Source organism: Phalacrocorax carbo, chromosome 7 (assembly GCF_963921805.1).
Source record: "Phalacrocorax carbo chromosome 7, bPhaCar2.1, whole genome shotgun sequence".
In the NCBI taxonomy this organism is placed as follows: Eukaryota; Metazoa; Chordata; class Aves; order Suliformes; family Phalacrocoracidae; genus Phalacrocorax; species Phalacrocorax carbo.
The window spans coordinates 11393443-11420965 of NC_087519.1; the positions used below are offsets into that span (position 1 = coordinate 11393443).

A 27523-nucleotide genomic window follows, 5' to 3' on the forward strand; every position below is an offset into this window, starting at 1 on the left:
CTTTGTTTGGAGAATTTACCAGCAAAGAATGAGACGTACTGGGCCACAGAATTTTGTTAGATAATATGTGGGTTTTCTTGATGTATTCTAAGATATTCTGAAATCTTTGTGTTCTTACACTCATGGCTGCTTTCACCTCTGTATCCTAATGCCTTTCTGTTTCTCTGGTGTCTTTCCCGGGCTTTAGCTTCTGCTCCCCCTCCAGCTTTTCTCAGTTCTCTCTGCATGCAGGACTGGTCACTCCACTCTGGTATACTATCTAGGTACTTGTAGGGAGACAACCGTGTTTTGCTCTCATGAGCTTTGCTTCCACAATCATCTCCACTCATGAGATGAATCACATTCACTTTAGCCTAGAGCGTGTTTAGTCCAGACAGAACATCTGAGACTTGTTTATCAGCCCCTACTGAGTGCATATGAATGCTATTCAGTGTCTTGCAACTTGGCTACATTTTTATGGATATTCTTAGGATAACAAAAGGTACCTGGTAATTTGGTATTTTTACAGTTATTTCTTCTACTGTCACTGTCAAAAGAGTTCTGATTTTTAGATACACAGTCATGGAAAACTTAAATTCTGGTGGTTAAATTATGAGAAATATACAAGAAACTGAAAACAAAGGTTTGAACTGGAAATTGTGAAGCAGAATTAACCATACGCATCTTTTGTCTGCTGCAGCTTTAGTTGAAATGCCTGTAGAGAGCAAGGAATGGCAGCAATGCACACTTCCTAATAACATTTCCATCCCATACAAACCTTTCCAGCTAATAGTGAAAGGCTCCCAACCAGAGAGGAAATTAATTTTAACTGAAGTGCTCCGATCTTTTCTGCCTCTAGGATACGCGTTCACACCTCTGCAACCTGTAAAGCAATCACCTTAAAGACTGCCTAATTTAATATGATTAGGAGATTGCTCCAGTGTATAACATAAGAAGATTCATGAAACTGAGTATAGATAACTTGCTCCAGCTATTCACACACTTCTCCCTTCTAAGCTTATTACAGAGACAGCTTGAGATCCCCTCGTGAGCTTCTTATCTCCAGTAATTAAGAATATCCTAATGGGCTCGGTAAGTGCCTTTCTGTGCATGTTGGGATGGACATATAACATCATGGCCTCTTTCTGCCTGACATGAAGTAGCTCTGTGATTGCCGACAGTGCTCTCAGACATGTCTTGCAAAGGGGAATGGCTCAGTTGTGACTCAGAACAATTTCCTATTAAAATATTTAACAGACAAGCACAACCTTACTATGGACATAAACAAAATACTAATCATTGTGATCATCGCTGACACATTTTTACATACAGGAAAAGAAAATGCAGAAGGAAAGAAAATTATATCAGCTATAGATAGAAAAGTAAAAAGAAACAATTTTATTTCAGTATCTTACAGTAAAGTTGATTATACAAGTGTCTATGCTGCAGGGCATTTATAGTCTGAGGGATTTGAGCGGGGAAAGCAAAAACTGTAAGGTGGCCAGGGACAGAATTTCAGAGACAAATATAATAATCTGTGTGGCCTCTACAGACACAATATAGGCAGCATCTCACAAAATGGCAAGTGCAAGATAGCAGCATGAATAGGACCCATATGCAAGACAGTTTGCATACAAATGTCCAATATACGTGTCCAAAACTACGATCATGGAGTATTTAATGCAAAACTGACATATGTTTAAAAACTTACTTGTGACTTTGGAGAGTGCTTTTGAAATTAGGACTTTTACATCCACGTTCTCTTTCCTTAAAGATTGATCCACTCTTTTGAATCAATGGAATTCTTTCTCTATGAAAATTTTCAGCGAGGAATATAACTATTTTTCTCCTGATATGAATAGGGGGGAAATGATCAGGGCAGGCTTAAAGCTTCTCAGTAGCTTAAAACCACTGTTTCCTGGGAATTATTGGGAAAGCAAAATTCCGTAGTGTGGTAGTGGCTTCAAAACAGTTAGCTCAGACACCATCTGTCCTGGGTGACTCATGGTTTCACTACTGACCACACTCCCAGCCCTGCCACCAATCTGCATGGTCCTGCTGGGCCACTGCCTTTACCCCCTTCCCCTGCTCATACTTGTATATGCTGCCCTGCTCTGGAAATATAACACCTGTCTGGCGGGATGAGGTGTGAGAGGGAACTTTGTCTTACCGTTTTGGGGAATTCAGGGGGAAGGAGAGACCCATCCTTGCCGCAGGTCTCCCTTGCTCAGTAGGGACATGGTGTTGCTGGCTCTGTGACCTGCTGCTCTTTCTCTGTGCCCAAAGCAGACTCAGCTGATGACTTCTGTAAATTTAGGACGTGGCCTATATGCATGTAGCGTGTATATTAGTAAGCCCCCGCACCCCGGCATTCACGCTTATGAGCTGAAACTGCTCTTGAAGTGTTTGGAAGAAACTCTCTTCACTCCTCTTTCCCACTTCTGTGTAGAAGGGGTAGATGAACTCCCCTTTGTAACAGAAGAGAAAGGAACAGAATACAGGTGAGACAGCAGATCTCAGGCTTTGTATGCTGTGATCAGTGGCTGACAGGGTTATACACACTGAGAAACTCCTTTGCCATTTGTGCTGAGGTGGTTTTCTGTGCTGTTAATGTGTGGAACATTTGATTTGGTTTTTCATTTATCAGCTGAGAAATTTGCTTTTTCATCCCCATTCTTTCCTAGCATCTTAACCACAGCTTGACGGAGGAACTGTTTGCAAAGTGTATTTAAGAGTTTGCAGCTGGCCAAAGCTGAGCAGTGTTCTTACCTTGGCAACCTATTTATCCTTTGCAGCCTGTACACAAGAGAAAGAGAGAGCTCCATCCCTGCATGTCCATGGGATGAGTTTTCTTTGGAGCTTCAGTGTGTGATTATCTTCACTACAGACTAGAAACATTTTTCAATCACTGCATCCTCTGCAGACACCAATGCCGGGACAAAAGGAAGTAAAAAAGTGGACATTTCAACAAGATGTTTCAGTTTGGTACCTAGTCACTTTGAATATTGCTGTTCTGACATTAGCAATACATTGTTGCATGGATGTGTATAGAATGTGTACAGTTTCCTTTTGGAAGAAATTGGCATACTTCATGCTCCTTTCTGAATTAAGGTCACTAAATAAGTTACTAGAAAAAGCTACTAACATCTGAGATGAAAAACAAATTATGTATTTTTAAAAAAATTTTAAAAGGCAGTTCCACTTCTGTAGTAAGTATTCTGGAGATAAGGCTGGTTTGGGGAGATAATAGAGGTATGGGAGGTAAAACACAACACAGGATTATTCTGGACAGACTCAGATCGGAGTCCACAGCTCCTGTACTAAGAGATTTTATATTACATTTACCTGAAGGGAATTTAAACTGAAACGAGTTATCAATTTTAAAGGATGCAAAATCCTATCCAATGTGAAAGTGAAAGTGAGCTGTTTGGCCACATGTCTATACTGAAGGTGGCTGCATTGGCAACCCTGTCACTGATCTCAGTACTTCAGGAACAGATAACAGCACTGAGCACAGTGCAGGCTAATCATCTAAATGTTTACCCAGCTTCTTGGGGTTTTTTTCCATTGTTAGCATGCTACTGATACCTGAGCTAATGATTTTACAGCAGTGCTTCTCCAAGCAGAGAAGTCCTTATCCTATTTTATGACCCACAGTGACAAACTTTATTGACTTGTGTACTACCAACAGCAGCGTTTGGGTACTAGAACCACATCTGGAGATACCATAAACCAGGGCAGGTGCTAGAAAAGGTGTTTCTTTCCCTTCTTTCTCTGCCATTACCAGCCTTTACAGACCGGTAGCACTCCCTACAGTCCATCTACTCCCTCCCTGAAATGTGACTCTACAGCCTTCAGCCCTAAACCCAAAGGGGGTAGTTGCCATCTTGCACATGGGAATAGTTGGGGAGCCCACTGCTACCATCTCAGCCAAACCTCCAGAAAAATCTTTCCTAAACTTTTCCACTTGTAGCCCAGTTTGCAGGTGCCTTCCTAGTTTTGCTCCTCTAGCCAACACTTTGGTATAATAAACGTCAATAATAATTGATTTCTGAACATTACAACTTAACTGGTAACACCATGGTAAAACCAGCCATATCTGGGGTTTGGATTTGTGAGTTCCCAGTGCTTCCCTTCCACAGAGTAGCATGTTTGTAAAAACTGGCATCATCTGGCAAGAGCCAGGTCCCAACCGCCCTCTGAGGGGAAGCCCTCATTGTGCATTCAGGCAGGTCCCATGACCAGCTCTTTGTGGCTGTGGGGATTTTTTGAGTTTGAGGCTGAGAAGGAAGGTAGAGGGGTTGGTGGTGGGGAAGAGGCTAGCTACAGAAATTGGGAATACTGGGAACACCGGGAATACCCTGTGTCCTGGAGCCGGGCCTTCATCCCGGGGGCCTGCTCGGGGCCGGGCGTTTGGCCGCATGGGGAGGGCCGGGGTGAAGCCCGGGGTCTGCAGGCACCCCTGGGCGCAGGCAGCCCTGGGGCAGGGGAGGCCTGTCAGCCGGGCGGGTGCCGGTGGCACCGTGAGAAGCCAACCCACGCAGGGGCCTGGGCCTCCGTGACAAGGGGGGGTCAGGGCACCCCCCGGGCCCAAGGGCTGGGAGCCTCCGGCCAGGGGAAACTCGGGGGCCCGGCCACAAAAAATCAGCCGGGCTCAGCCGGCTTCTCGCCGCCCAGCCTCCATGTCGGGCGCGCATAAAGAACCATGTCATGCTTCAGCTGGGAAGGAAGGGCCGGGAGGGCCGGGAGCCGCTCTCTGCTCTCCTATTTTCATAGAAACCGATCTGTGTACCTAGAAAATAACAGGAAGGGAAAGCGCGGGGGGAGGCGCGGGCGGGGGGGGGGTGGGTAGGGGGGGGATAAGAAGATCCTGTTTTCGGTCGCTGCCCGAGGAGTAATTCGGCGGAGACGGCTCCATATTCCCGGGGCCGCGGCGGCTGCGGCGGGGATGGAGCGGGCGGCGCGGGCGGCGTAGCCAGCTCGCACGGGGGGGCCGCGGGCAGCGCCGCGCCCGCCCGCCCGCCGCCGCGGGGTGAGGGCTCCCCGGCCGCCCCCGCCCGGCCAGGCGCCCCGCCGCCAGCCGGCTCCCTGCGACCGGGGGCTGCTGGGGTTGTGTCCAAGGCCTCCCCCTCCCCCGCGTACACACTCACACACACACACACACTCACACTCACACACACCCCATCTCCTCCTGCCGCCGCCGCCGCCGCCGCCGGAGAGATCGGGGATCGCCCGCGGCCCGGCCCCGCTCCCGGCTGCGCCCCGTGCCCGGGCGCATCGCACCCCGCGGGGGGGGTCGCCCGGCTGCCCCCGGGGCGGCGTGTGCGGGGCTCGGGGGTGCGGGAGGGCGGGGGGGACACACGGCAGCTCCCGCGGCGGCTCCCGATGGCTCGTCCGCGGCCCCGAGAATACAAGGCTGGAGACCTGGTGTTCGCCAAAATGAAGGGGTACCCGCACTGGCCGGCCCGGGTGAGTACCGCGGCGGGGGCGCCCGGCTCCGGCCCCACGCCGCCGCCCCCCTCGCCCTCCCGCCTGGCGGGCAGCGGCCGGGCCGCGGCGAGCCTCTGCCGGAGGCCCCGGCCCCGCCGGACAGGGGGGACCGCCGTGCGCGCCCACCCCGTTATTATTGTGCATCTTTTCTTTGATCTGCAGATTTCTCCCCGGCCCCCCGGGAGGAGGAGGAGGAGGATGGAGGGGGAGGAGGAGGAGGAGGAAGGGGGGAGGGCGGGGGGCGAGCGCGGGCTGTACCTGGGTTGTTATCGCGGGGAGGAGGCTCGGGGAGCCGGCAGCCCTGCCCGCATGACAACGATGCTGTTTATTATACGCCCTCCCTCGCCCCGGCCCCTACGGCTGCCCCGGCGGGCAGAGGGGCCCCCGGTGCCTGGGGCAGGGCAGGGCGGCCGCCTCCCCCGGGCCAGGCGCGGCCCAGGGCCCGGGCGAGGGACAAGGCCTCGGGCCGGGCCCGGGGAGGTGTGCAGGGAAGGGGCACGGCCTGGGGCAGGGCCGGGCCTGGAGGGGGCATGTGGGGCTGGGGCGAGGCCTGGCGGCATGCAGCGCGAAGGAACCGAGGCCCGGCGCCGGGCCGCCGTTGTCACCGGGGCGGCGGGTGCGGGGAGAGCCCGGGGTGAGAGCACGGCGGGAACAGGGGAGTGGGGGGCACGGCTTGGAGTGGAGAGGTTGGGCGAGATGAAGCAGGGCCTGGCTCTGAGGTGTGGCAGTGTCCGTACAGGGCGCTGCCATCCCTGTAGCTCAGCTGCCACCCCCCCGTTCGCCGGGTTTTTGGGTGTTGGGCCTCCCACTTTATTTTGTCTTTTACCGTGTTGACTTCCGTTCATAGTCCTTTGTCATTTTTTGTTTTACACCGCCGTGATATAACTGAGGTGGAAAGGCATCGTGGGCATTTGGCAGTCAGATACACGCCCCATTGTATTTAAACCATTTTTGGTGCCACTGCAATAATGCAGAGCAGAGCTTTCTCCTCGGGGTCTGGTACTGTGGCACACTCTACACGGCCTGTCCCTTCTCTCCTTTTTGGTCACTGTTGTGTAAACTTGCTGCATAACACGCGTTTAGTGAACATATTGGCAGGCATCAACCAGCGAGAGTCTGCATTTGCTTGTCTTCTCCAGCCTTACTGGGACAACTGGGTAGTGCTTCATGTCATTTTCTAGTCAAGGGAAGTTGCTGGTCTTTATAAAGAGCATGAAGATAATGAAGTGTTGTGTGCAACACGCAGGAGGACGTAGATGGGAAGGATAGAGATGGACTGACATTAAGTGTTACCCTTGACAAGAGAGCCCAGAAAAGGCTGGGTGTAAGTTGTGGAAAGTGAACTGAAAGGCGTTCTGAGTATAACTGAGGAAGCAGGAGAAGTGGTGTTGAACAGCAGACACCGTACAAGGAGGGAAGGCCAGCACCACAGGCTTAAGCAAAGGCCAGTGAAGAGAGAATAGTGAGAGGGTGCTAAATATCTAGAAGCATGTAAGTAAGGTGGTGATTCAATTATTTTGGCAGACCAGGCTAAAATTAGCATGCAAAAGGCTGAACTTAATCAACACTGGGTTGCGGTTTTGTTATTCTATCATTATACAGGTTGGTGGATATACTACCTAAAAAATGGCAATTTATGTCAACAGAACAGCGTGATTCACTGAAAACTGACTTCTTTCCTACCTCTGTCATGGTTTAATTTACTGTGAAAATTTTAATGTGAACAGTTGAGACCACTACCACATTGAAGCAAGTTAATCCATTTCCTTTTTGAGCCTTTGTAAAACTCCATTTGTTTACCCAGAAGCAGAACAGGGCCTTTTGTTTTAATGGCGTTTTCTTTCCTTTCAAAAAATTATTATATGCTATACAGCTGGTCATAGCCTTTGACTGGGTGTCTAAATAGCTATCCAAATGGTGATAATATCCAACAGAGTACATCTTCACTAGGAAAAAAATAGGTGTGCTGTTAACATAACTTACTTCCTTTGTGCACACTAACAGGATGTAAAGTTCAAGTGAAGACAAAGCAGTCTCTAGTTCTAACATGACTTAGCAAGCAGAGATAGAAGCTGCAGAGAGCCCAGGGTCTACCATTGGATCCAAAGAGAGCAGTCAGGCTAGGGGAGCATTAGTACTGAGTTTTAGTTCACTTGAGCGTCAAGGGGTACAGTGTGCTGCTGTAACACGCGATGCAGTTACATACAACTTCATGTTAGATCAGGCTGATGTCTGCCTGAACCTAATGTATTGCTCATGAAAAATACAATCCATACCGTCTTTACTAGGACTTTTCTTCATTTCGGTTGCCAAGTTTTGCCTGATGCACGTTTCCCTAAGCGAAGGAAAAACCTAGTGAGGACACTAGCCTTTATTTTGTTCCCCAGAAAACATTATTATTTACAAATAAGAAAAGAAGCATTTGAGTTGAGAATGCACCTCAGATACCCCGATTAACTGAAAGCCTTTTATCCAGGGGATTTACTTATTTCCAGATCCATGAGTGTTTGCTACCTACTTCTTTATTCATTATGCAATTAGTGTGTTTGATCTTTGTATTCTCATGTAAAAATTGACACATTTCATGCTAATATACTAGAGCAACAATACATTTAAATGGCAGTGTTATTGCCCCTACCAAATGGTGTTTTGCATCTCTGAGACCTTAGGCATGAATTTCCTGTCTAGGGACAAACTTCTTAAACTGTGTTTAATAAACCTGAGAAGTGTTAAAGCAGGACAGAAGGACTCTACCCACTCTTTAATAAAACACACAAACATAACTGACCTGGCTCAGCATCGACCATATATTTTTGTGTGCATGGGTAGTGTCATACAGAAAATCTAACTCAGATCCCAGAAGCAGTCCAGCTGCGGTAGTGCAGACCCGCACCTAGCTCAATTACTCTTGTCTCATTAGGTATAATGCTTGTGGGCTCAGCCAGCTCCATGTGCACAACGCTGCAGACATATCCAGTGTAGGCAGCAATCTCTAATCCTAGACCATTAGCTTTCCGCCCCCTCTCTTCGGAGCTATGCTGATTTAGCGTTCAGCAAGAACAAGACCAGCAAGCCTGACTTTCATCACTGTTGGTGAAGAGAGAGAAACCGTGAAGAAAGTGGCCAGATAGCAATGATACGCCCAGGGACCATTGAAAATTTTTGTCTAATAATTGATGGTGCATTGTAGCAGTCAAAACGCATTTAAATTTTCTTTGTGGATTGGTGTAGAATTAATTTGGAAAGGACCAAACTTACCACATGGTAATGCCAAAACAGTAATAGCCACTGTACCCTGTTAAAATAGAATTGGTGAATAAAACCATTCTCTTCAAAAGATGCTCTTTGATACTTGGTGTCTGAAAGATGTCGCTTAGGTCTTATTACCTGGAAGGGCTGCTTTGCATTTTGGTATCACATTTTCTGGGGTGAAGCTAAGATTTCCTTTAGCTTAACTGGAGGACAGTAAATAGGTTTAGGGTTTAGGCCCCAAGAATGGTATTGAAGCTTAAGAACAGTAGATAAAATACTGGCAGCAATTAGTTTAACACATCTTTTACGTTAGCCTGTGATGTCAGTTGTCTTCAGGTGCTCATCAAAAATGCAGAATAAATACCAGCTGGCCAGGTCATCTGTCGCTGTAATCCAACAAATAAACAGTTCTGTATCCAGGTACATGTAAAAATAGAGGGAAGATGTTGTTGTGGTTAAAATATAGGAAATAAGGATTCAATTCATTCGATGTTTCATGAGTGGTCTTTGCCTTTGAAGCACTGTGTCTTAGTTCCCTGTTTGTAAAAGACACTTAACAACACTTTTCCCTTTAAAAAGGTGTTGTGGAGACAAAATTGCTAACGTTTATGAGTTGCTTGGCTCCTGCCATGATAGGAGCTGTATTAGCACACATAGACAGAAAAACCTCTTTCTTCAGATACCCTGGTTTATCTAGGATAGATGTCTTGGTTTATTGAGAAATTGCCCCTTAAATAGTCACTCTGATGAGATGAAAGGGAAAAACTAGTGGTAGATTCAGAAAGATCAATAATGGTGTTTGTTTTATGAGTGACCCTGAAGAAACAATAAGCACTTAGTTGCTGAAATTAGCTGCTGATTTAAAAATAGGAAGGAAGCTGTTAATGCAACTGTAGAGAGCAGAGGAAAAAGTCTGGAATGACCTCAATAAAATAAGAGCGTGCCCAAGTAAATGTCTGATGCCATTATTGAACAGAAATCTAGGATCATAAGGCTGGGGAGATAAGAACTATACTTGGGTAAACCCAAGTAGTTTGTGTAGGGGTGGTAAAGTTGATCTGGGACAATACAAAAGAGATCCAGGCAGGTAAGACAATGTATTTCAGTGCAAAACACATGGATGTTTAGAGGTCTTTGGAACATTTTGTGTTGGGAAGAGAATGCAGCCTTTAAAGTGATGGTGTCACACTGTACGAAGGTGTATTTACTGTCTTGTGAAGGTGAATTTTCTATTTTCTGGACTCCTTTTTGTATTGTCCAATTCCTTTATTGCTACTCTGAATTAACACCTACTTGAACTCCAGATTTGTTAGTTAGCTGACAATCCTCATATGAGAATGTCACTATTAAAAAGCATTTGCCGATAGCAGTGGCAAAATGGTATTTGGGGCATTTTAATGTATTAGAGTTGCAAATGGGTATGAAATTTTTCAGTATATTGCTTAAAGTAATACATAGTAAATGCTGTCATTTTAATGGGAACTAGTGTCTGTGGCAGGCTGAGCATCATAAATGTACGCCTTACATGATAATTTTTAGCTGAGCATGTTTTTTCAGTATTGTTGAATATGTCCCCCATCCAGCAAGGCCTGAAAGTATGGCACCTTAAAGCATGAACTAAAGTAATCCAAGGGTAGGGCTTAAAGGTAAGCTTATGCTTAAAGACTTTGTTAGACTAGAGCCTAAAAAGATAAAGCTAGTAACACTATAGTATTATAGTGTAATATAATAGCAGAGACTATTAAAAGAAATTACTACTACAGGGTGACAGAATTCCAGAATACTTTCAGTATCAGTAAAAAAAAAAAAAATATTTAGTTTGGACACCTTTCTCTTCCAGTTCAGTGAAGTATGGATGGAGCTAGAGGGTTGACTGTGGTGAAGCTCTCTGTCTCTGTGTAGGACAAAGGCCCGTGTTCTGACGTAGTCTGGTAAAATACAAGATACTTAACCAGGAACAACTTCGGTCAGTTATAATTTCAAGTATGACAGCTTGGAAAAATCAAACTCTTAAACACAGCACAGAAGAAAGTTTCTACATTTTAAGTGTTTGATATTTAAAACAGACCATTTGTTTTCTTATTAGTATAAGGATAAGGGGAGGTAGGTTTTCCCTGGCAGGGTTTATCTTTTCTGGCAAAGAATGACAGACAAAAATCAGATTAGATCCAGAAAACTTCAAAGGGTCCATCAGAAATAGACAACAGATCTTTCTCTGTGTTTTTCTGCCAAAACCCAGTCTGCAGTCTTTTGAGTTTTCTCCTTGGCCATTTGGGACCTGTCCAGTCCATTGCCATGTGCTTTTCTCCTTTTTCCCTTTTTGGTTGCTCTGTTTTATGACCTCACCTTTGCCATGTTACTAAATATGAGTCTCCTGTGACTTCTCCTTTACCAACTCAGAGCTTCTTCTGTTTCTCTCCCTCTTAAATTATGTACCTCACTCATACATGACTCCTTGGAGATCTGCAAGCCATTTTTCTTGCAGATCTCTGTTTGTTCCTTTCTGAGATGAGACACGATTTACTGATCACTGCAAAGGTCTTAACCAAGGAACTAATGGCAAAGTCGTGGCTTCTTCAGGAAGCACTCGGATGACTTCTGCTCTGGTGCATCTGAAAAGAGCACGTTTAAGACAGTGAGTCCTTTATGGAACTGGATTTTACTTTCTAAACCTTCTGCACCAGGTTGACACATGTTGCTTAGACCACATGTAAACTTTTATTTTCAGGTATCTGGTCATTTTTAGAGTAGGTGTGAGTGCCTTTTCAGTGACTTCATCAGCTCATTGAGTACTGTTCCCTTCATTTCCTAAAACAGAAATAACAAAGAGTGAAGTATGAATTCTAGCGTTCGGAAGGTGGGGAACCTCAGCAGCTGATGGTCTTTCTCCATGCTTCTGCATTCTGCTTTAAGTGTGACTTAAAAACAGATTTCATCTGAGGATTGTAGCGTAAAATGGCGTAATTTTTGTACATAAAGTTGAACCATAGCTTCAGTAAAACCTTTCCAGTTGCTCTCGTTTGGCAAACGAATTATTTTGGGGCCAAGATGTTCTATGTTTGTTGTTAACACAGACAGGGATATTTGGAAAAAATTCTTTAAAATTCAGTTCTTTAAATCCCTCTCTATTTTAATTAGTTTAAATATCTAGCCCCAAATGTGCAAGTCTGATCTTTTTGTGTAAATGACAATAGATTAATACATTTTCTCCTGCAGTTGGAGGAGACTCCTTTTGCATGATTTTAGGTCCAAATGAATCTAACCCAGAATGAAGAAAGTTGTCTCAGAAGTTTGAGGCAATAGCAATTAAAGTTTTTCATACCCATACTGTACAGGCTTTTTGTTAGATATTTTTCCTCATCATTTTGAAGCCACTGAATTATTTTCATCAATTAATCTCATGGAAATCATTGGATATATGTTTTGTCTGAAGGAAGGATGCCCCTTTCAGTGAAATCTGTAGCCTGTCAAGTCAATCTCTGTGTTCTTAATACAAAAAGATATGAGGAATATTAGTTTCCATTATGTTAATTGACAGGTCTTTTCTTTTTATTTTTGTGTGAAAACCTTTTAGGACCCCCAACTGGAATGACAGCAAAACGAAGTCTGAGTTTTCAGTCTTAACTCTTCATTTCCCGATTTCCCCACCATAATAATGCATTACCCACTCTTCCTGCATTTAGGGTAATAAAAATCTTGTAAGCAAGTGATTGCTGACAGTAAGTATACGCAGTTGTCGTTTCAGGATAGATGAAAGGATTTCCTGAAAATGCAGGAAAGGTGATGACAATGTAGAGAGATTGGACATTTTAACTGTTTAAAATGGTGTTGTCTGAGCAGTAAGACCTTTCCACTGTATGCTTGAGAGGCATAAGGGAGAACGAGTCTGCCTGAGGCCTCGCAGTAATACTGTAATTCGAGTTATAAATATAGCAACAAACGCTGGAAAATAGCCTGTATAGAGGAGGCAGGAAGAGGTTGTGGAGCCAGCTTTTGAAAGGTGTTAGGAATTAGCTGAACATCAGAACTCCACTGTATCTTTAGGTGCCTCGGTACTTTCCAAGTCTTCCCCCTGTACCATTTGTATGTCTGATCTCTACGTACCATGGACACGTATGTGTGTGCATATACATACCTATTCTGGGCATATACACACCCCTATAGAAAAGACAGATGCTAAAAACATAGGTGTAGCACATTGCTGTGGTAGCACATCACTTGACTCTGGACTCCAATAGAGGCAACATCAACAGAAAGGCCCAGTAGTGGCTGAAGCACAATAGGAACAATTAGAATAAACAGTTATTTGAAAGATTACAAGAAATATTTGGCAGACAAGTGCGTATCATGAGGTAAAGCTCCTAAAACTTAAAGAAGGAAACAGATCCTTGCTTCTTCCTCCTGGGAAGGTCTCTGCATTACTGGGATTGCACATCTGAGATTGTTTCATTCATTTGTGTAACAGCCACTTCTAAACTTGATACAGAAATTGGAAGTAAACTGCAGATTCATGTCCAGTTTTCCTTTCTTCTACTCAGACGATATGACATGACAGTCTTGATAGTACTTACTTTTACCTAAAGGGTATAAGAGACCTGGCTTTGGTGTTGTTTTGGTTTTTTTTTTTTTTTTGTGGTTGCTTTATATTCATTTTTTGTTCTAGAAAACAAAAGGAAGGTAAGAAATTTGAGTAAATGCTACAGTATCTTAACAAAACAATGAGCTTCATGTTATGATGTAGTTCCTATCGCCCCATTCTGAAGTTCCCCATCCTTCAAATGGTCTCAGGTCAACCCAAATATTATTCTTGGCATCACTGCTGCTCCAAAAACACACATAATGTTCTTGAATTTCAGAAGGATTTAATCTGTCTCCTGGCTTTTTGCAAAGCCCTGCTGAAATCTGAAAATACCTGCAGTCAACATAAAGGGAGGAGACGACACTGTACTGTGCTCTAGGTAGCTCCAAGTTAGAAGGGGCAGGTGTCCGTAGTCTTTGGTCTCTTAGAAAAGTACATTTTAATCTCTTTCAGTTTTCCATCAGCAGACTGAAAGGATAATTAGCATACATCTGTAGCCCTGAAAATGCAAACTGGAAACAACTGTTTATTTTGCCTTGCAGCAACATGTAAAAACCTAGAGAGAGGCTGTTTGCCAGCTCTAGTTTGGCTGTTTGAATAGAAGACATCATGTAACAAAAGAGGAAAAACAGGGCAAGGAATATCATACACCAAAGAATTTCTTTAAGACCATCAGTTAACAAAGCGTCCTACGTACAGCAGGGTAAGTAGGGCTGGGGAGGAAGGAAAAAGTTCCAGACTGTAGGGACTTTACAGGTATTACTGTGGTGTCACAGATGTCAACTAGGAAACAGTGTGTCAGCCTTTAAAGTCAGTAACTTTGTCCTCCTTGGGCTTGGAAAGCACCTTCCTGTGAAGCTACTTAAAATACAGAAAGTAAAACCACACTGAGGCAGCAAGTAGGAGAAACGTTACGTCTGGGAGAGCTCAAGGCACAATTGCACAATAATGCAAACCATTTCTGGGAATCAATTCCATATCAGACTGGATTACTAAATGTACTAAATATAAGTACATATTGAAACTTAATAATAACATAGGGAATGACCTTACAGAGATATGTAGCATCAGTCTGGAGATGCAGTCCAGGTGAGAGAAGCAGGGAAGTACAGATAGAGGAGCAAATGCTATAGTGCAAAGAACAGCTCTGGAGTTACTGTCCTTCCCTTTATATGTTTATGCATTTTGCATAGGAAGTCATTGGATACAAGCAGGTCTTTTTTGCTAGTTTTTCTTCAGCTCCACAAATCTTGCATTTTTACAGTGTTCAAGCCTCCATGAAGGGGATACTGTGAACCTCTTCTTTTAATTCCTGGAGGATGGAGTATCTTCCTCAGCTGGATTCTCCTCCATCTGAAGAAAACAAGAATTCAGGTTTCTGTTCCTGGATGTTACCCTAGTCCCTAACCTACTGTTTGGTAACTAGGAGGCAGTTCCTCCAGCTCCGGCTCCATGTATCCTTTGGGAAAACTTTAGATGTAGGGCACTTGCATTTCACCTTTTCTATGGCATGTATCAGTATCTTCCCGCTACAGCAGCTGTGGGGTGGCAGGGAAGGGAGGAAAGCCCAGACTCAGTGGCCTTTAGAGTAGCAGGTGCCATAGGTTGGCCATCCTGACCAAGCAGCATAAGATGATGCTGGAAAGGAGAGGACTGTGCCTCAAAAGGAGGTTTGTGTCCTTCCTTCTCTCGAGGAGTTTTGCCTTTCTCTTTCCTGCTGCTTGTGCACAGACCACCCACAATGGCTGAGGGAGGCTCCAGAGTCAGCAGGTATGGAGGGGCGTGATTTTCACCCCACAGCAGAACTGAGGCTGTCCACACACGGCCTTCCTTCCTTGGGATATAATTCATTCTTTGTCACTGTATGTAAATCAACCCCTCCAGCCCCACCGACTGCTTTTTGGTATGTGCATTGACATAAATATCTGTGTATTTTTCTTCAGCTTCCTTCAACGTACCAGCCTGTACAGTGATGTACAGGCCGAAATAATTTTCCTGGGTGCGGTCACACCACGTGGGGGTTGTCTGCCAGCTCTCTGGCGGGATATGTGTTTGCATATGGGGATTTCTGCATATTGCCTTGACCTTTGCAGCACATCGGTTGTTCAAATGTAACTTGTGGTCCACTATTGGCTTCCTGTAGTATTGCTGCTTCCAGCTTTCTCTCTCTTACGTTGCCAGTCTGTTTCCCCAGATGTGTTAGCTTTTTCCTCTTGCAAACTAAATTTTTATTTACTTACAGCTCATTTTTCTCACAGACCCAGGACTCTGTGAGTCAGTTGTCGTATTGGTTTTACCATCACTGGGTATAGTGGAGTGACTACATGTTTATACATACATACATGTAAGCATAAGAGACTATCTTTGTCTTAATATGTGCAAAGGTTCCCAGCTTACTGTCCCACATGCCTCTTCCAGAACATGGAAGAACGTCCTAAGTGAGGCAGATCCTGGCAAGGAATACACCTAAGCAAGGCATCTCATGCCAGGCACTCCGCCCTATTGTAGTGGCATCTTTTGTCATCTTTTTCATAAACTAGTTAGTTGTTAGTTGGTTTTCAGCCCGGATGTCACTGTTTCCATCTGAGCCAGTGTAAATTCGTATTTCTGTAAGGATTTCTTCAGACACTATTATCTGGAATCCAATTAGGTAGCATTCATTCAAGATTAGTCGCATGTGGAAGTGTTTGCAGGATTGAGGTCCCTGTGTTCTTAGCAGTGTACTATTACCACTGTGTTTCATTATCCTCCAGCAGGCATGGGCTCGGGTATTTCATGTGTTTTAGGTGTAGCCCTGTGCACGTCCACTGCAGGGCTGGAGGCTTGCTGTCCTGGTGGTTATGGAATAGCGGAAGGAAGATGATACCTATCCCATTAGTTTGCTCTCTAAAGACCGTGTCCCAAAGGCAGCGAATGAGTTCAACTGCAAAGAGTTTCCTTGATTTCAATAAAACTGCTTACATGTGTGCTGCCGTGACTGTAGAAGCATAAAGTAGGACCACAGCCTAAGGGAGAGGGCAGACGTTCATCTTAAAAAAGAAAAAAATAAAAGATGACATGCCTTACTGCAGTGCCTCTCCAAATACCAGGGCTTTTGAAAGATACTAGTCGTGCAGCAAACTCAACAGATAATTCTTTTCATATGGTGTCTGGATCAGGTGACTCACATATGTTCAAATTTTCAGGTACCCCTTTTTGCTGCTTTTTATCAGGAGTTCTTTTTCAAAATCCTCCTCTTGCGCAAACTTTATTTTTCTTTGTCACAGGCTTTTAGAAGAAGGTAGCATAAAGTTACTAAGCCTTGTGGTTAGGATTTTAATTTCTGCGAAGATATATCACTAGTAATGTGCTTGTTCTATCTGTTAATATTTTGTTCCCTTTGCATTTATTTGAGAGACTCTGCTTTGGTGCTTTTTATTGTTGTTAAGGGAGTGGGTCAGTTTCTGAGCAGGTTTTTTTAATTGGTACTTCTGATAAAATGACAAGAGTTCTGCATTAAAGGATGAAAACAGATTAGAGAAGACACATTTGTCAGACAAGGGTCTTCAGCATTAAAATGCTGTGGATATTTTCCCCTTATCTTTTGGAAATTGTTTTATGCCGTCTCCTGCCTTACAAATGAATGGATTCACCTGCGTATATAATTGCCATGTTATTGTGCTGGATGGGATCTGATCTTACAAAGACAATGGCTGCTAAACGGTATGACCAGCGGTGCTTGCAGGATTGAGCCTCTAGCTGTGACATTTCTAGAAGCCATAATAATAGAGATTTTAGTGGCAATATGTTAAGAAGAAATGCCAGTTTCTTTAGGAGATGTGGGAGCAAGGGGAACAATTTTTTAATGAGAAGCTTGTACTTTTTCTGAAACATTTGCTGCTAGGCGAAGGTGTTAGTTCACTTGTTTGTCAAATGTCAGCAATACAGTTGACCTGGTATAATAACAGGGGTGTCAGGGTTGTCTCCAAGGCAGATTTATTGAAAAGGACTGCTGTCACGAATGCTATATGTGAGAGTGAGTTGGGGACCTTGAGGATTAAAAACAGTGTGAGCTTTGGTTGTGGTGCATGGTTTGGACATGCCATGTGTCATCACCAGTGTGTTAAAAAGTAAAGGCAAGTGACACTTAGAATTAAAATTTTGAATACTGACTGAAAGGCTTTTGGTTGGATTTTGTTGATTTGTATGAGGTGTTTGTAAACACTGATCTGGATCCCAGGATAATTGTGATGTGCTGTGTTCCCTAATGTCCCTCCTAGTTCCAGATGTGTGTCTCGCTAACCAAGTTCTATGTGTAATAGCCTTTTCCCAGTAATTTGTACAATATGAGTCAGAATAATATGCTGTTTCTTTACAGCTGCTTTTTAAAACAAAATGGTTACCTGATTTAAAACATGTTTTTTACTGAGCCGCTAAGGGAGAGTGCTAGGCTCCCATGCTTAGTATGGATGTTATTCCTGGTTCAGAGGTAAAGAGTGTTTTAAAAATTTAATATTAATGTATGCGGGAAAACAGATATTACAGTTCCACATGTGTAATTTGTCCCTTGACAGCCTGTATCCTTTTAAAATCATAATTCCTTTAAAATTAATCTTCTGATTACCCCTCCAAGTCCGGTATAGAAGTGAGAGAGAGCGATGGCCAGAAGCCCCTGGTGGTGTTTGGAGAAGGAAAGTTAGAGAAAATCAGACACTTTTGGAAGAAAAAAGATTCTGGAGTAAACTTTGTGACTTCTGTAACATAACAGCAGCTGAGACACTAGGTTTTGTAGATAACTTGTGCTCATAGAAACATTCTGAGAGGTTATTTGAAAGTAATACAAAATACACCTACCTCATACACAAATTGAAGTTAACTTATTGGATAGAAAGAAAGGATATTATAAAGTAATTCTTAATCCTACAAGTATGTAAACATGTAGGCAACTTCAAGCCCACAGTTAAACCATGTAAATGAAAAGAGAGTACTCATATGCTTAAAATTCATAATTAGGGTTTGTGATGTAGAATGTATTTTTTAGAATAATGGGCATGCCACCCTAGCAAGTATGGTCTCTACCATATTGATATATTCAACTTGTCTCTGACATGAATGCCACTTACAGCTCTGAAGACACATATTTTTGTCTTTCATGTTGTTATTATTTCATTTGAGTAATTTTTTTCTAACATGACTTAGTAATTAGGATTTAAGTTTGTGGGTCTGCGTGTAATAATGGAGTGTTTTGAGTATTTTTATATAAACAGTTTCATTCCTGTAAGCTGCTGCTTGAGTGTTTTTGTTTGTTCATTTTGATAATGTTCATTTTGATAAATAAGGCTGTTAATCTTTTAGGAACTATCAAAGTAAATTTAAGCAACATTATGTTTTTGGTCAAAACTAAATGAAAACTCTCATTCTGAGGTTTTGGAAGCAGAAAAACAGGCAGGTGGGGAGGAGTATGACTTGGCTTGGAAAAACTTGTTCCTGATGCTCTTTAGGCAGACAGATTAAAATTCCTAAGAGTTTAACCTAGACTGAGAGACTTTGCAAAGAAGATATTTGACACCATAATGACAGCTCCTGGAAATCTGAGCAGAGATTGAAAGCAAAGCCAGTAAAAATACCAAAGCTGGGTCCGAGTACTGCATGGAGACCACTGTGACTCCATGAATCTCTCTTCATTCTATAGTTTTAGTGACCCAGGCGACACAGGCAAAAGTTCCATCTTAGCAAAACAGTCTGCCAGTTTAATTGGTTGTTTGTACCATAGATGGTGGCTAAGGCTGCGGGAGTAATGGAAACAATTATTTACAGGCAGTTGTTAGGTTTATAGCCACCCTAGGCTTTCTACAGACATGAAGCTCTTCTGCAGGCAGGAGTTTGCAGTTCGTCAGCAGAGTAAACAGGAAAATCTGCGTTTGAATGAAAAATTGTTGCAAATCACTGAATTTCACTGGCTTTGCAGTTAGATGCTGTTGCTTCTCATTCCCCTCGCAGACTGTGTACATGTTGTTGCAGGTGTTATTTGCATCACAACAAAATAATTGGCCTGTGTGCCAGTGATGCTTGGTGGTTATACTTGTCCCTTAGTCCCAAAATCCAGACTGAGGCCTCTCCCCTGCTGAAGAGTCCCAGTCCACCATCTCACGTGAGCACCCTGAGTGCTGCGATGAGGTGCTCTGAGCGTGATTGTGCTTCTGCACTCCTCAGCGCCAGGATGTAGTGTCTGTTCAGGGACCTCCACCACACTTGGAGCCTGCAGAAGGTACCTGTTCGTGTGGCCTCTGCTATGTATATGCAGCTCAGCTGGTGCAGGCTACCTGTTCCTGCAAGAGCGGGGTAGGTAATAGGTAAATTAGTTTATGATACTGTGAAACTGAAGCTTATGTTTTGAAGCAATTGCTTAAATCCTGCAAATAGATATTCTGGTGTGAACATGTACACTCAGGTATTTAAGACCGTGAGTCTTCATGGTCCGTGGGTCCACAGACAGCAACATAACGAAGACAAATACTTGCTTTGCTGTGTCTCCATTCCCTCTGGAGGACTGGTCAGGATACTCATGTATTCTCACCTCTACTGCAGCACCCAAACCTCAGAGGGTTGCAGGGCACTAAAAATGTTCTGTGCTTTTAAGGGACCAAGATTTTGTGTTCTTTCCCCATATAACAGCAAGCATTTTTTATGCAGGAGCTTGTTCAGTGACAAGGAGTGTTTCAGTCCCCTGATATTATAGTCCTTAGCTGCAACTGATGGTAACAAAACAGGTCACAGAGGTGACAAGCAGGAAGGTTTTCTGTACCCAAAGGCCCAGATGATAGTTGCAACCTCCAGAGTGTCAAGCTTGGATCCTGCCTAGCAGGAACCCGCGGGCTGCAGCAAGTGAAGCAGATTGTTCCCTTCTTTGTCTCTAGTATGTTTGTGTTCACCCTGACACAAACTGGAGGCTCATATGCTGGGACCTGCAGTCTCCCTCGATCACATTTCCTTACTCAAAACAATTTTAGCCGCAAGCTGTAGGTTTTGTGTACTTTGTGGGAAGATGGACCAAATATTGCATAGGGACACTCGGTATTCTTCAGCCTGGAAATACTGTGCCAATCCAATTCTTTTAACTGACTTTTGGGGGAGGTAAATTACATTGGAAAAGAAATAGTAAATTCAGCCACCCAAGTCTAGGAGACTGCAATCTTCCAGAAATTTGCTTACCTTTTGGCTTTAAGTGTGCCAATATGAGTATAAGGACTAGCAACACTTCTTTTAATAAAAGCTTGAACAGTGGAATATGGAGCTTCGGATATGTGGAACAGATGAGCCTCAAGTATAAAATTAGCTTGTGTGTATTTGACCAAATGTCAACACTCTAGGCAGGGTGCATCTGATTGAAAAGGTTTTTGATCAAGTTGACTGGCCAAAAAATCTTATCTCATGAATATAGCATTTTTCCTTAAAAATAAACAAAATCAATGAAATAGTAAAATTCTAGTGTAAATATTGGAAGGCCAAAAATATTCCTCAGTCTAATGAGTTCTTACACAATTCACCCACTCTTTCTAGCAGATGCGATACGGAAGGTGGCAGGGATTGTCTGAGCACTGTGGGAAGGAAGGTGGTATGACTTTTCATGTACTTTTGGCTTATGGAAAGAGAGTGGCGGGAGAGAAATATGGTGTTTATGAACGTGCACTCCCTAAAATGTCTTGCTTGTTGGTGTCTTGACTGGTTAATTAGTTTTTATTTGCTGTATGTCTTCGAAACACATTTTTGTATGTGCATTTCTTGCACACTTTTATATTTCCAGACAAGAATATTTGTAGTAAGATGGTAAAGTAGGATAACCAGATTTCATCATCAGAATCTGCTTTCACTTGTTCACTATGGTTTGCTCAGGTCGATGTACATTGCAAAACATATTTTGATATCTGAGGAATAATTCAGACAAAGGAGAATCGAGCTTCAGTATGCTTATGGGGAAGAAAAGTAAACACAAAATTCCTCAGAGCTGGCAATATTTCTTGAAAATGAACCACCTCTCCCTACCTATCCACAAAGAAAAAGTAATTTTGTGAGCCATGAAACTTAAGAAGTTTATTTTTCTCTGGCTTGCCTTTATGTGGATTCCCTGTTGTCTGATATTTTGGTTGAGCCTTCCATTGCAAGCCATCTATCAGTATATGGACTACTTTTCTGTCCATCTTCTGATGCTCAGCCTATTTATCACAAAGCATGGGAAAACTTAATATCTCTGTGGCCTTTCTCTTTTGTCTGGTTTGGCAAAATTGTCTGATGGGTCCCTGAGTTATTGCAGGTAGAAATCAGATGAAAATAGTGTGATCATATCCTTTCCTTAGGGAAAAGACTGGGGGAAAAAAATCCTAGTGGTAGCACCATTGCTTCACTCACAGTGGCAGGGAAATGCTTCATTTGGAGAAAATGGAGCATTTTTTTTCAGCAGTCTAACTTTGGGGTGTGCTCACTGGGAGAATCACAGCTTGGTAACCTGAAATCCTCCTGACAGAGCTGGAAGTATTTGTTATTAGTAATACCTAGCATTTTAGCAGTGGACCCCAAGTGCTTTGTAAGGAGAACAGTACCATAGTCCCCATTTGTAAAAGTGAGACTAAAGGAGATGCAGTGATGTGGCCAAGGTCATCCCAGAGGCCAGTTGCAGAGATAGAACTAGTCTTTGTATCCCCGAGCCTTCTCCTCTGACAGTCCTCTGTCCACTAGCCACGAAAGCTCACAGAGGACTTGAATCACATTAATAGATCTGTTATCAACAAAGTCATGCATATAGATACCAGTCACGCAGAACTAAGCTTTGGCCCCATTTTCATATTGAAGATTAAAGCAGCTCTGCAGAAAGTGTATTTCAACTTTCTGTCTTAAAAATATGCTGCTAATTAGGGATGTAAAGGAGCTGAACTCAGCTGCAAGACTGCTGATATTTCCTAGTGAGATGTTGCCTGCCAGCATTGTTTGGACTCCAACTAACCCTTCATTGTCTTCTATCTTGTTGAGGTCCTGAGCATGCACAGGAAAAAAAGGAGGATTGATGTCTTTATATTGTCATTTCTGGCTGTCTGCAGGATACCCTTCAGCCATTTTCAGCAGTGCTCAAAAGTATGCTCTGCTGTTTTTAATCTTGTTTTGGGTTTTGTTTTTGCTGGTGGCGTTCTTCCATGCCCAGGGACTTTTTTAATTTTTACCTTTGTAGCTGTGCAATTCTACCTTATTAAGCTGGAATCTTTCTAGTCTCACCCTTCACAGGGCTATCTTTTATAATGGGTAAAAAAGTGCATATGCCAGCATTCCACACTAGGAATTCTAGTATGTGATGTACATCGGGGAAGGAGCTGTGCTCTACTTCAAATATCATACAGTCCTGATAAATGAGAGAAAAATTCTGCAGTCTCCAATCAGCTTTAGTTGGATTGCTGTTCAATTTAAGTACTACAGAATTGGAGTCACAGTTTTTAGCTTGGAGGAGGTTGGATTTTTTTTTTTCTTTCTTTGTTTTTTTCTACATTTTAGGATCCTCTGGGGAAAAAATTAATATTTTACATTAAATAGAACAGTATTTTAAATAATGGTTTAGAAAAGATACTGCCATACCGCTGACTCCCAGTAGCATTAGCTATTAAAAAGCATATTAAATCCATCTGAATAAAAACGTTGCAGAAAAGCAAGATATCCTATTTTAATAATGGATTTTGAAGAGTATTGCTTTTACCCATCTAGAGTTTTGCTAATAAGCTAACTGCAAAAGATCAAGCTGCTTGCATGTATTGAGCAATAATAAGCAACTTGAACCACTTTCCAGCAAAAATACTATAGGCCTTTGCTCAACTGCTGTGCAGTGACTCCAGGGATTTCAGTGGGAGATACTGATCTCTGCAGCGCTTCTGTGTGCTTTTGCCAATCAAAGGCATTTACAGTATGTCAAAACAATCAGTGACTACTGCTCTGCAGTTTTAATTCCCTCTTTTTGCAGAATAAAAGGACTTGTTCTTGTGGTTTCAGTGCCCACATAAGCATCTCTGTATGCTGAAGTAAAGCTTTCTTGTCTGTACTTGTGGACCTGATAGGTATTTTTGCACAATGCCTTTTTTTTCAGTGTAAAATTCTGTTGGAATATAATGGAACAGGGTCTGGTCTGAAAGCCACCCTGACAGCCTGGAATTCCTGCTTCTGAGCAGCAGCTTATCCACAGCACAGAGATTTTGTGATAGCCATACAACATGACACCTGCTGTCCCTCCAAGTGGAAGATGACGCATCTGGGTTGCCCTTCCACTTTGATGGGCAGAACTGCCCCTTTCTTGACTGCTGCAATAACATAAACCTCCACAGGAAGCTGCTTTACATAGACAAGCAGAGAGACAAAGCTAGCCATTTTCTCTGTGTGTCAGAGACATGCTTCCCATTTTGCAGGGAATGTAGAGCTCTGCAGAGCCGAACACCCAGGAGTGGGTGCAGCATCCTCTGGTCCTGCACCAGTCCTCGAAGGGAGCTCCTCTGCCTGTCTGGAATATGCCACATTATCCCACAGGCAGGCACGGGGATGATTTGTGTTTCTGGGAGCCACAGTTGTTCTCGGAGGGCAGCTCTGCACTGTCGTCCTCACAGGACTACTGCTCTACAGCTCCAATCCAACCCACCCAGCCACTGCCTCTCTCCCGAAGGTCCCTAACCTCATGGCAACTGGGAAGAAGGTGTTGCAGTATGAGTGCTGCCAAACCCAGGCTGTGAGAAACAGTTGGAAATACTCCCTGAGAAGTCAGCAATTACTCAGCACCACTGAGAGCAAAATATTCAGATTGCGTATACATCCCAGCCTGTAAACTACAATGTATGGAGATGGATTTCTTACTTGCATATTGGTGGGCCCTAGCAACACCGTTTGCTAAAGCCCTGCTCTGGTTTGAGAGGTCCAGGCTGAATTTGCTGTTCAGTGTTCCCGACCCGAGGAGCCTGGCATTTGTTTACGAAAAAAAAGCACAGTTACGTCTTTAAAGCTCTGCTGCTTGGTTGGCAAACAAATGCTGGGAAGTGCTGCTCTGCTGAGGTTGTGCAAAAAGAAAGCAATTGTTATTCATTAAGCAGATGACAGCAACGGGAGCAAAGGGGATAAAACTCGAAATATGAAACTACCTGCTTTAATTTTAGCCATAATTGAAGCGGCTGCCCATGATGTTGCTGATGCACGTTTCAGATTTGCACTCCATGCACTGCTCTCGTTGATTTCAGTGGCAGCAAGCTCCAGCTCACTGCCTGCTCTGGTTCAGGAGGGAATGGATCTCCTGTTTGATTGCAGGTTACAGCGGGTGCTTTAGAATCTGTTTGTTTTCTTCCAGGAGCAAAATGCAATCGCAGTCTGGCTCTCTGATAGACAGATGCTTTAGTCATTAGTGAGGTTTCTGTGACTACAACACTATGTCCTAGTATGGGTGCACTTATCTCTTTTGTTCCTGCTTCGAAGCAGTGATGCTTTTCTCGCTCTTGTGCTCACGCGCTCTCTCTTCCTCTCCCTCCCTCTCTTTATGTCTTTGATCCTGCTGATATGGGGGAAATAATCAGATCCAAATCTTCAGCATATTTAATCAAAAAATCTCATAGCATGGGAGTAAATGGTGACTGAGTGGAGCTGCAGGAGACTGCAGTATGGTTGCTTGTGCAGCTTGCTTTCTGTTACTACAAAACAGCAGCAATCGTCAAGGAGTGCTGGTGTGGTTCTGCAGCTAAATAAGCACTTAGGGCCTCAGCATTCACAGAGGGCTAAGGTGGTTTTGCTGGGAATGGGTGGACTGTGCAAAGCTCTCCTCTCACAGTCTCTAATGCAGGGATTCGCGTGAAACAGGTAAAAAGTGAAGAGATCACTAAATTCCCTGGAGTTTTTGCCACAGAGTTAAATGGCCGTAAGATAGCACTGTCACTTCATATTCAACCTCATTACAGTATTAGTGACATAAGCCTGAGAGCTGGGAAGCTCACAGCAAAATCAGTGAAGGCAGGAAAAGTCTTGACCTCAGCTACACAGTGAAATGTCAGAGAGGGAGCATTAATGGTCTGTCCTTGAGCTGTTTAGCGCAGATTTATACTGCATATGTTTGTATGTGTATGCCAACTTTCAAAAGCTATGAAAAGCTTTTTTATGGTTTCCTGTGATGATACACAGTCAGAGAGGATACTCAGATGAATAAAGAAATAGGCCACAAAATGGGGAGCAGGTGAGCTGCGTGTCAGATGTGTGTGGTGTCCTTTGTCAATTTGGTGCTGCTCCCTAGCTAACAGTATAAAGTGCTGGGAATACAACATGAGGCTAAAATCCACTTGGGATGTTACTTAGGAGAAGATCCTCACTGCTTTGGAGCATAGCATGTTGTGTGATGTAAGATCCCTGTTCCCATCTGATCAGCGTTCCCTGCTAAGCATGTCTTCATTCCTCTGCTTTACTGATTATTTACAGCTGTTCGCTTTATTTCATGAGAAATTCTTAAAGGGCTGAGACAGTAACTGGACTGTGCTGTTCTGTAATGCAGCCCAGAGCTGGCGTCACATTTCAAGCGGCCAAATGAGATTCACACTCAAGTCCCAGCAGACATTGTTCGTCTCAGTTGTGAGAGTCCACATTTTTCTGGACTCTAGTGCCTCTCTGGACATCTTCCTTGTCATAATGAAGAGGAAGAAGGCTATGGCATCCAGTCAGTTGAGGTGTATTACCCCTGTACTTGGTAAACTGCCAGCACAGCCTTTTTTGGTCTGACACATAGATACTTCCATCTTCAAGGAGGCATAAAATGTGTTGCAGAGGGGGACATACTATCTCCCTGGCTGCTATCAGTTTGCAAAGTGAGTTGCAGTGTTTTTCCCCTGCAGTCTTTTTATTGCTGTTATACTGTAATACCTGTATTTAAATCATGAATTAGTGAGCAAATAACAAAGTAGTTAATGTCAGAAAATAATGAGTTATAAAAAAAATCTTTGGCAGTCTTCTACATACTCCTGATGATGAAGAGGGCACCGAATAGCCTGTCATGTCGTTTCAGTTCCTTTTTACACACAGCTGAGCTAAAAGTGAATGTATGCTTCCATCTTCCGCCAGTGTGTGTCTTCCTTCTGTGTGCATTTAAATAATAGGTTCTCCTTTTATGTATCAATTCATTAGCTTTGTTAAGCAAACGTAGTTGAGTAATTGCTGTGCCCACAAGGCGCGTGACACCTCTGACCATCATGGATTGTCTCCTGCAGACTGTGCTGGGCAGTGAGTGCACGTTGACATGTAGCCCAGCATGCCAGAGCCCCACCATCCACAGCCCTGAGTCTCGCTGCAGAAAAGACACAGGGAATAGCTTGGAAGTGCTCTTATATTCCCTGATTTTGGCATAGCTTCAGAGAATGCTTCACTTAGAAATGGATGCCTATCTTTTGGGTCTTTTGCAGAACGGAGTCTTGTGTTGTTACAGCTCCACATGGGGCTCTGGTTTCTCTGTCCCCAACGCGTGTCCTTGCAGAAAGACCAAAAGGACTTGAATTCGTATAAAAGCTTGTACTCCTTTGAGAGCTACATAGCCAGCAGATGCTTTACAGTGAAAGAGAACATCCTTTGAAAACAATCTGGTGTTTATTAATCAACAAGAATTCAGTGTTTGGGGTCCTTCGGCAGGAAGAGAGAAGGAAAGCACATGTGGGCCTGGCCTCCTGAGTGAAAACATGCAGGTTCCATCCGCATGCTCTGCTGAGGAGCAGATTTCATATAGCATTGGTTTGTCAGCACTTTGCTCTCAGTTCCAGTGACATTTGGCAGGGTGCGATATGCTTATGCTGGGATGGAGTTGCCTAAGACCCAGGCAGCAGGCCATTCACCTGCTCTCTGGTGTTGCCCTATAGATATCTAGCTTCATTAGGCTCCCTCTTAGTTGGAAAGTTCTCTGGACACTTAATTTTAGACGCCCACGTATGCTCAGAAGTGGCATTTCTGGGAAGGCATTTTATTTAGATTTAGATTATTTAGATTTTATTTAAAGCTGTGCTGTGTTTCTGGTTTATGTGGGTAGGCACCTGGACTCTGTTATTTCTGTTGCAGAGGACTTAAAAATTAGATGTGGACAGGACTTAAGTCATGGGCCTCACCTCCTGCCTCGCACAAACACTCTCACTCAGGCATTAGAAGATGGGGTCTAGGCACTGCTCAGCCTGAGGGGTTTGTCCCAGTCCCAGCTATATCTCAGGAGAGCACCTT

The 27523-nt window shown here is 43.6% G+C and overlaps 1 protein-coding gene across 1 annotated transcript in view; it reads left to right on the forward strand.

Annotated features, from left to right (window-relative positions):
- The first annotated feature begins 4882 nt into the window (after window positions 1-4882).
- The window catches only part of HDGFL3 (HDGF like 3), a 38749-nt gene continuing 16108 nt past the window's right edge, over window positions 4883-27523 (forward strand). Inside the window, exon 1 of the mRNA XM_064456301.1 lies at window positions 4883-5448. Within this exon, the coding sequence (XP_064312371.1) occupies window positions 5365-5448 (84 nt within the window). The 5' untranslated portion in view covers window positions 4883-5364. The remainder of the gene's footprint in view (window positions 5449-27523) is intronic.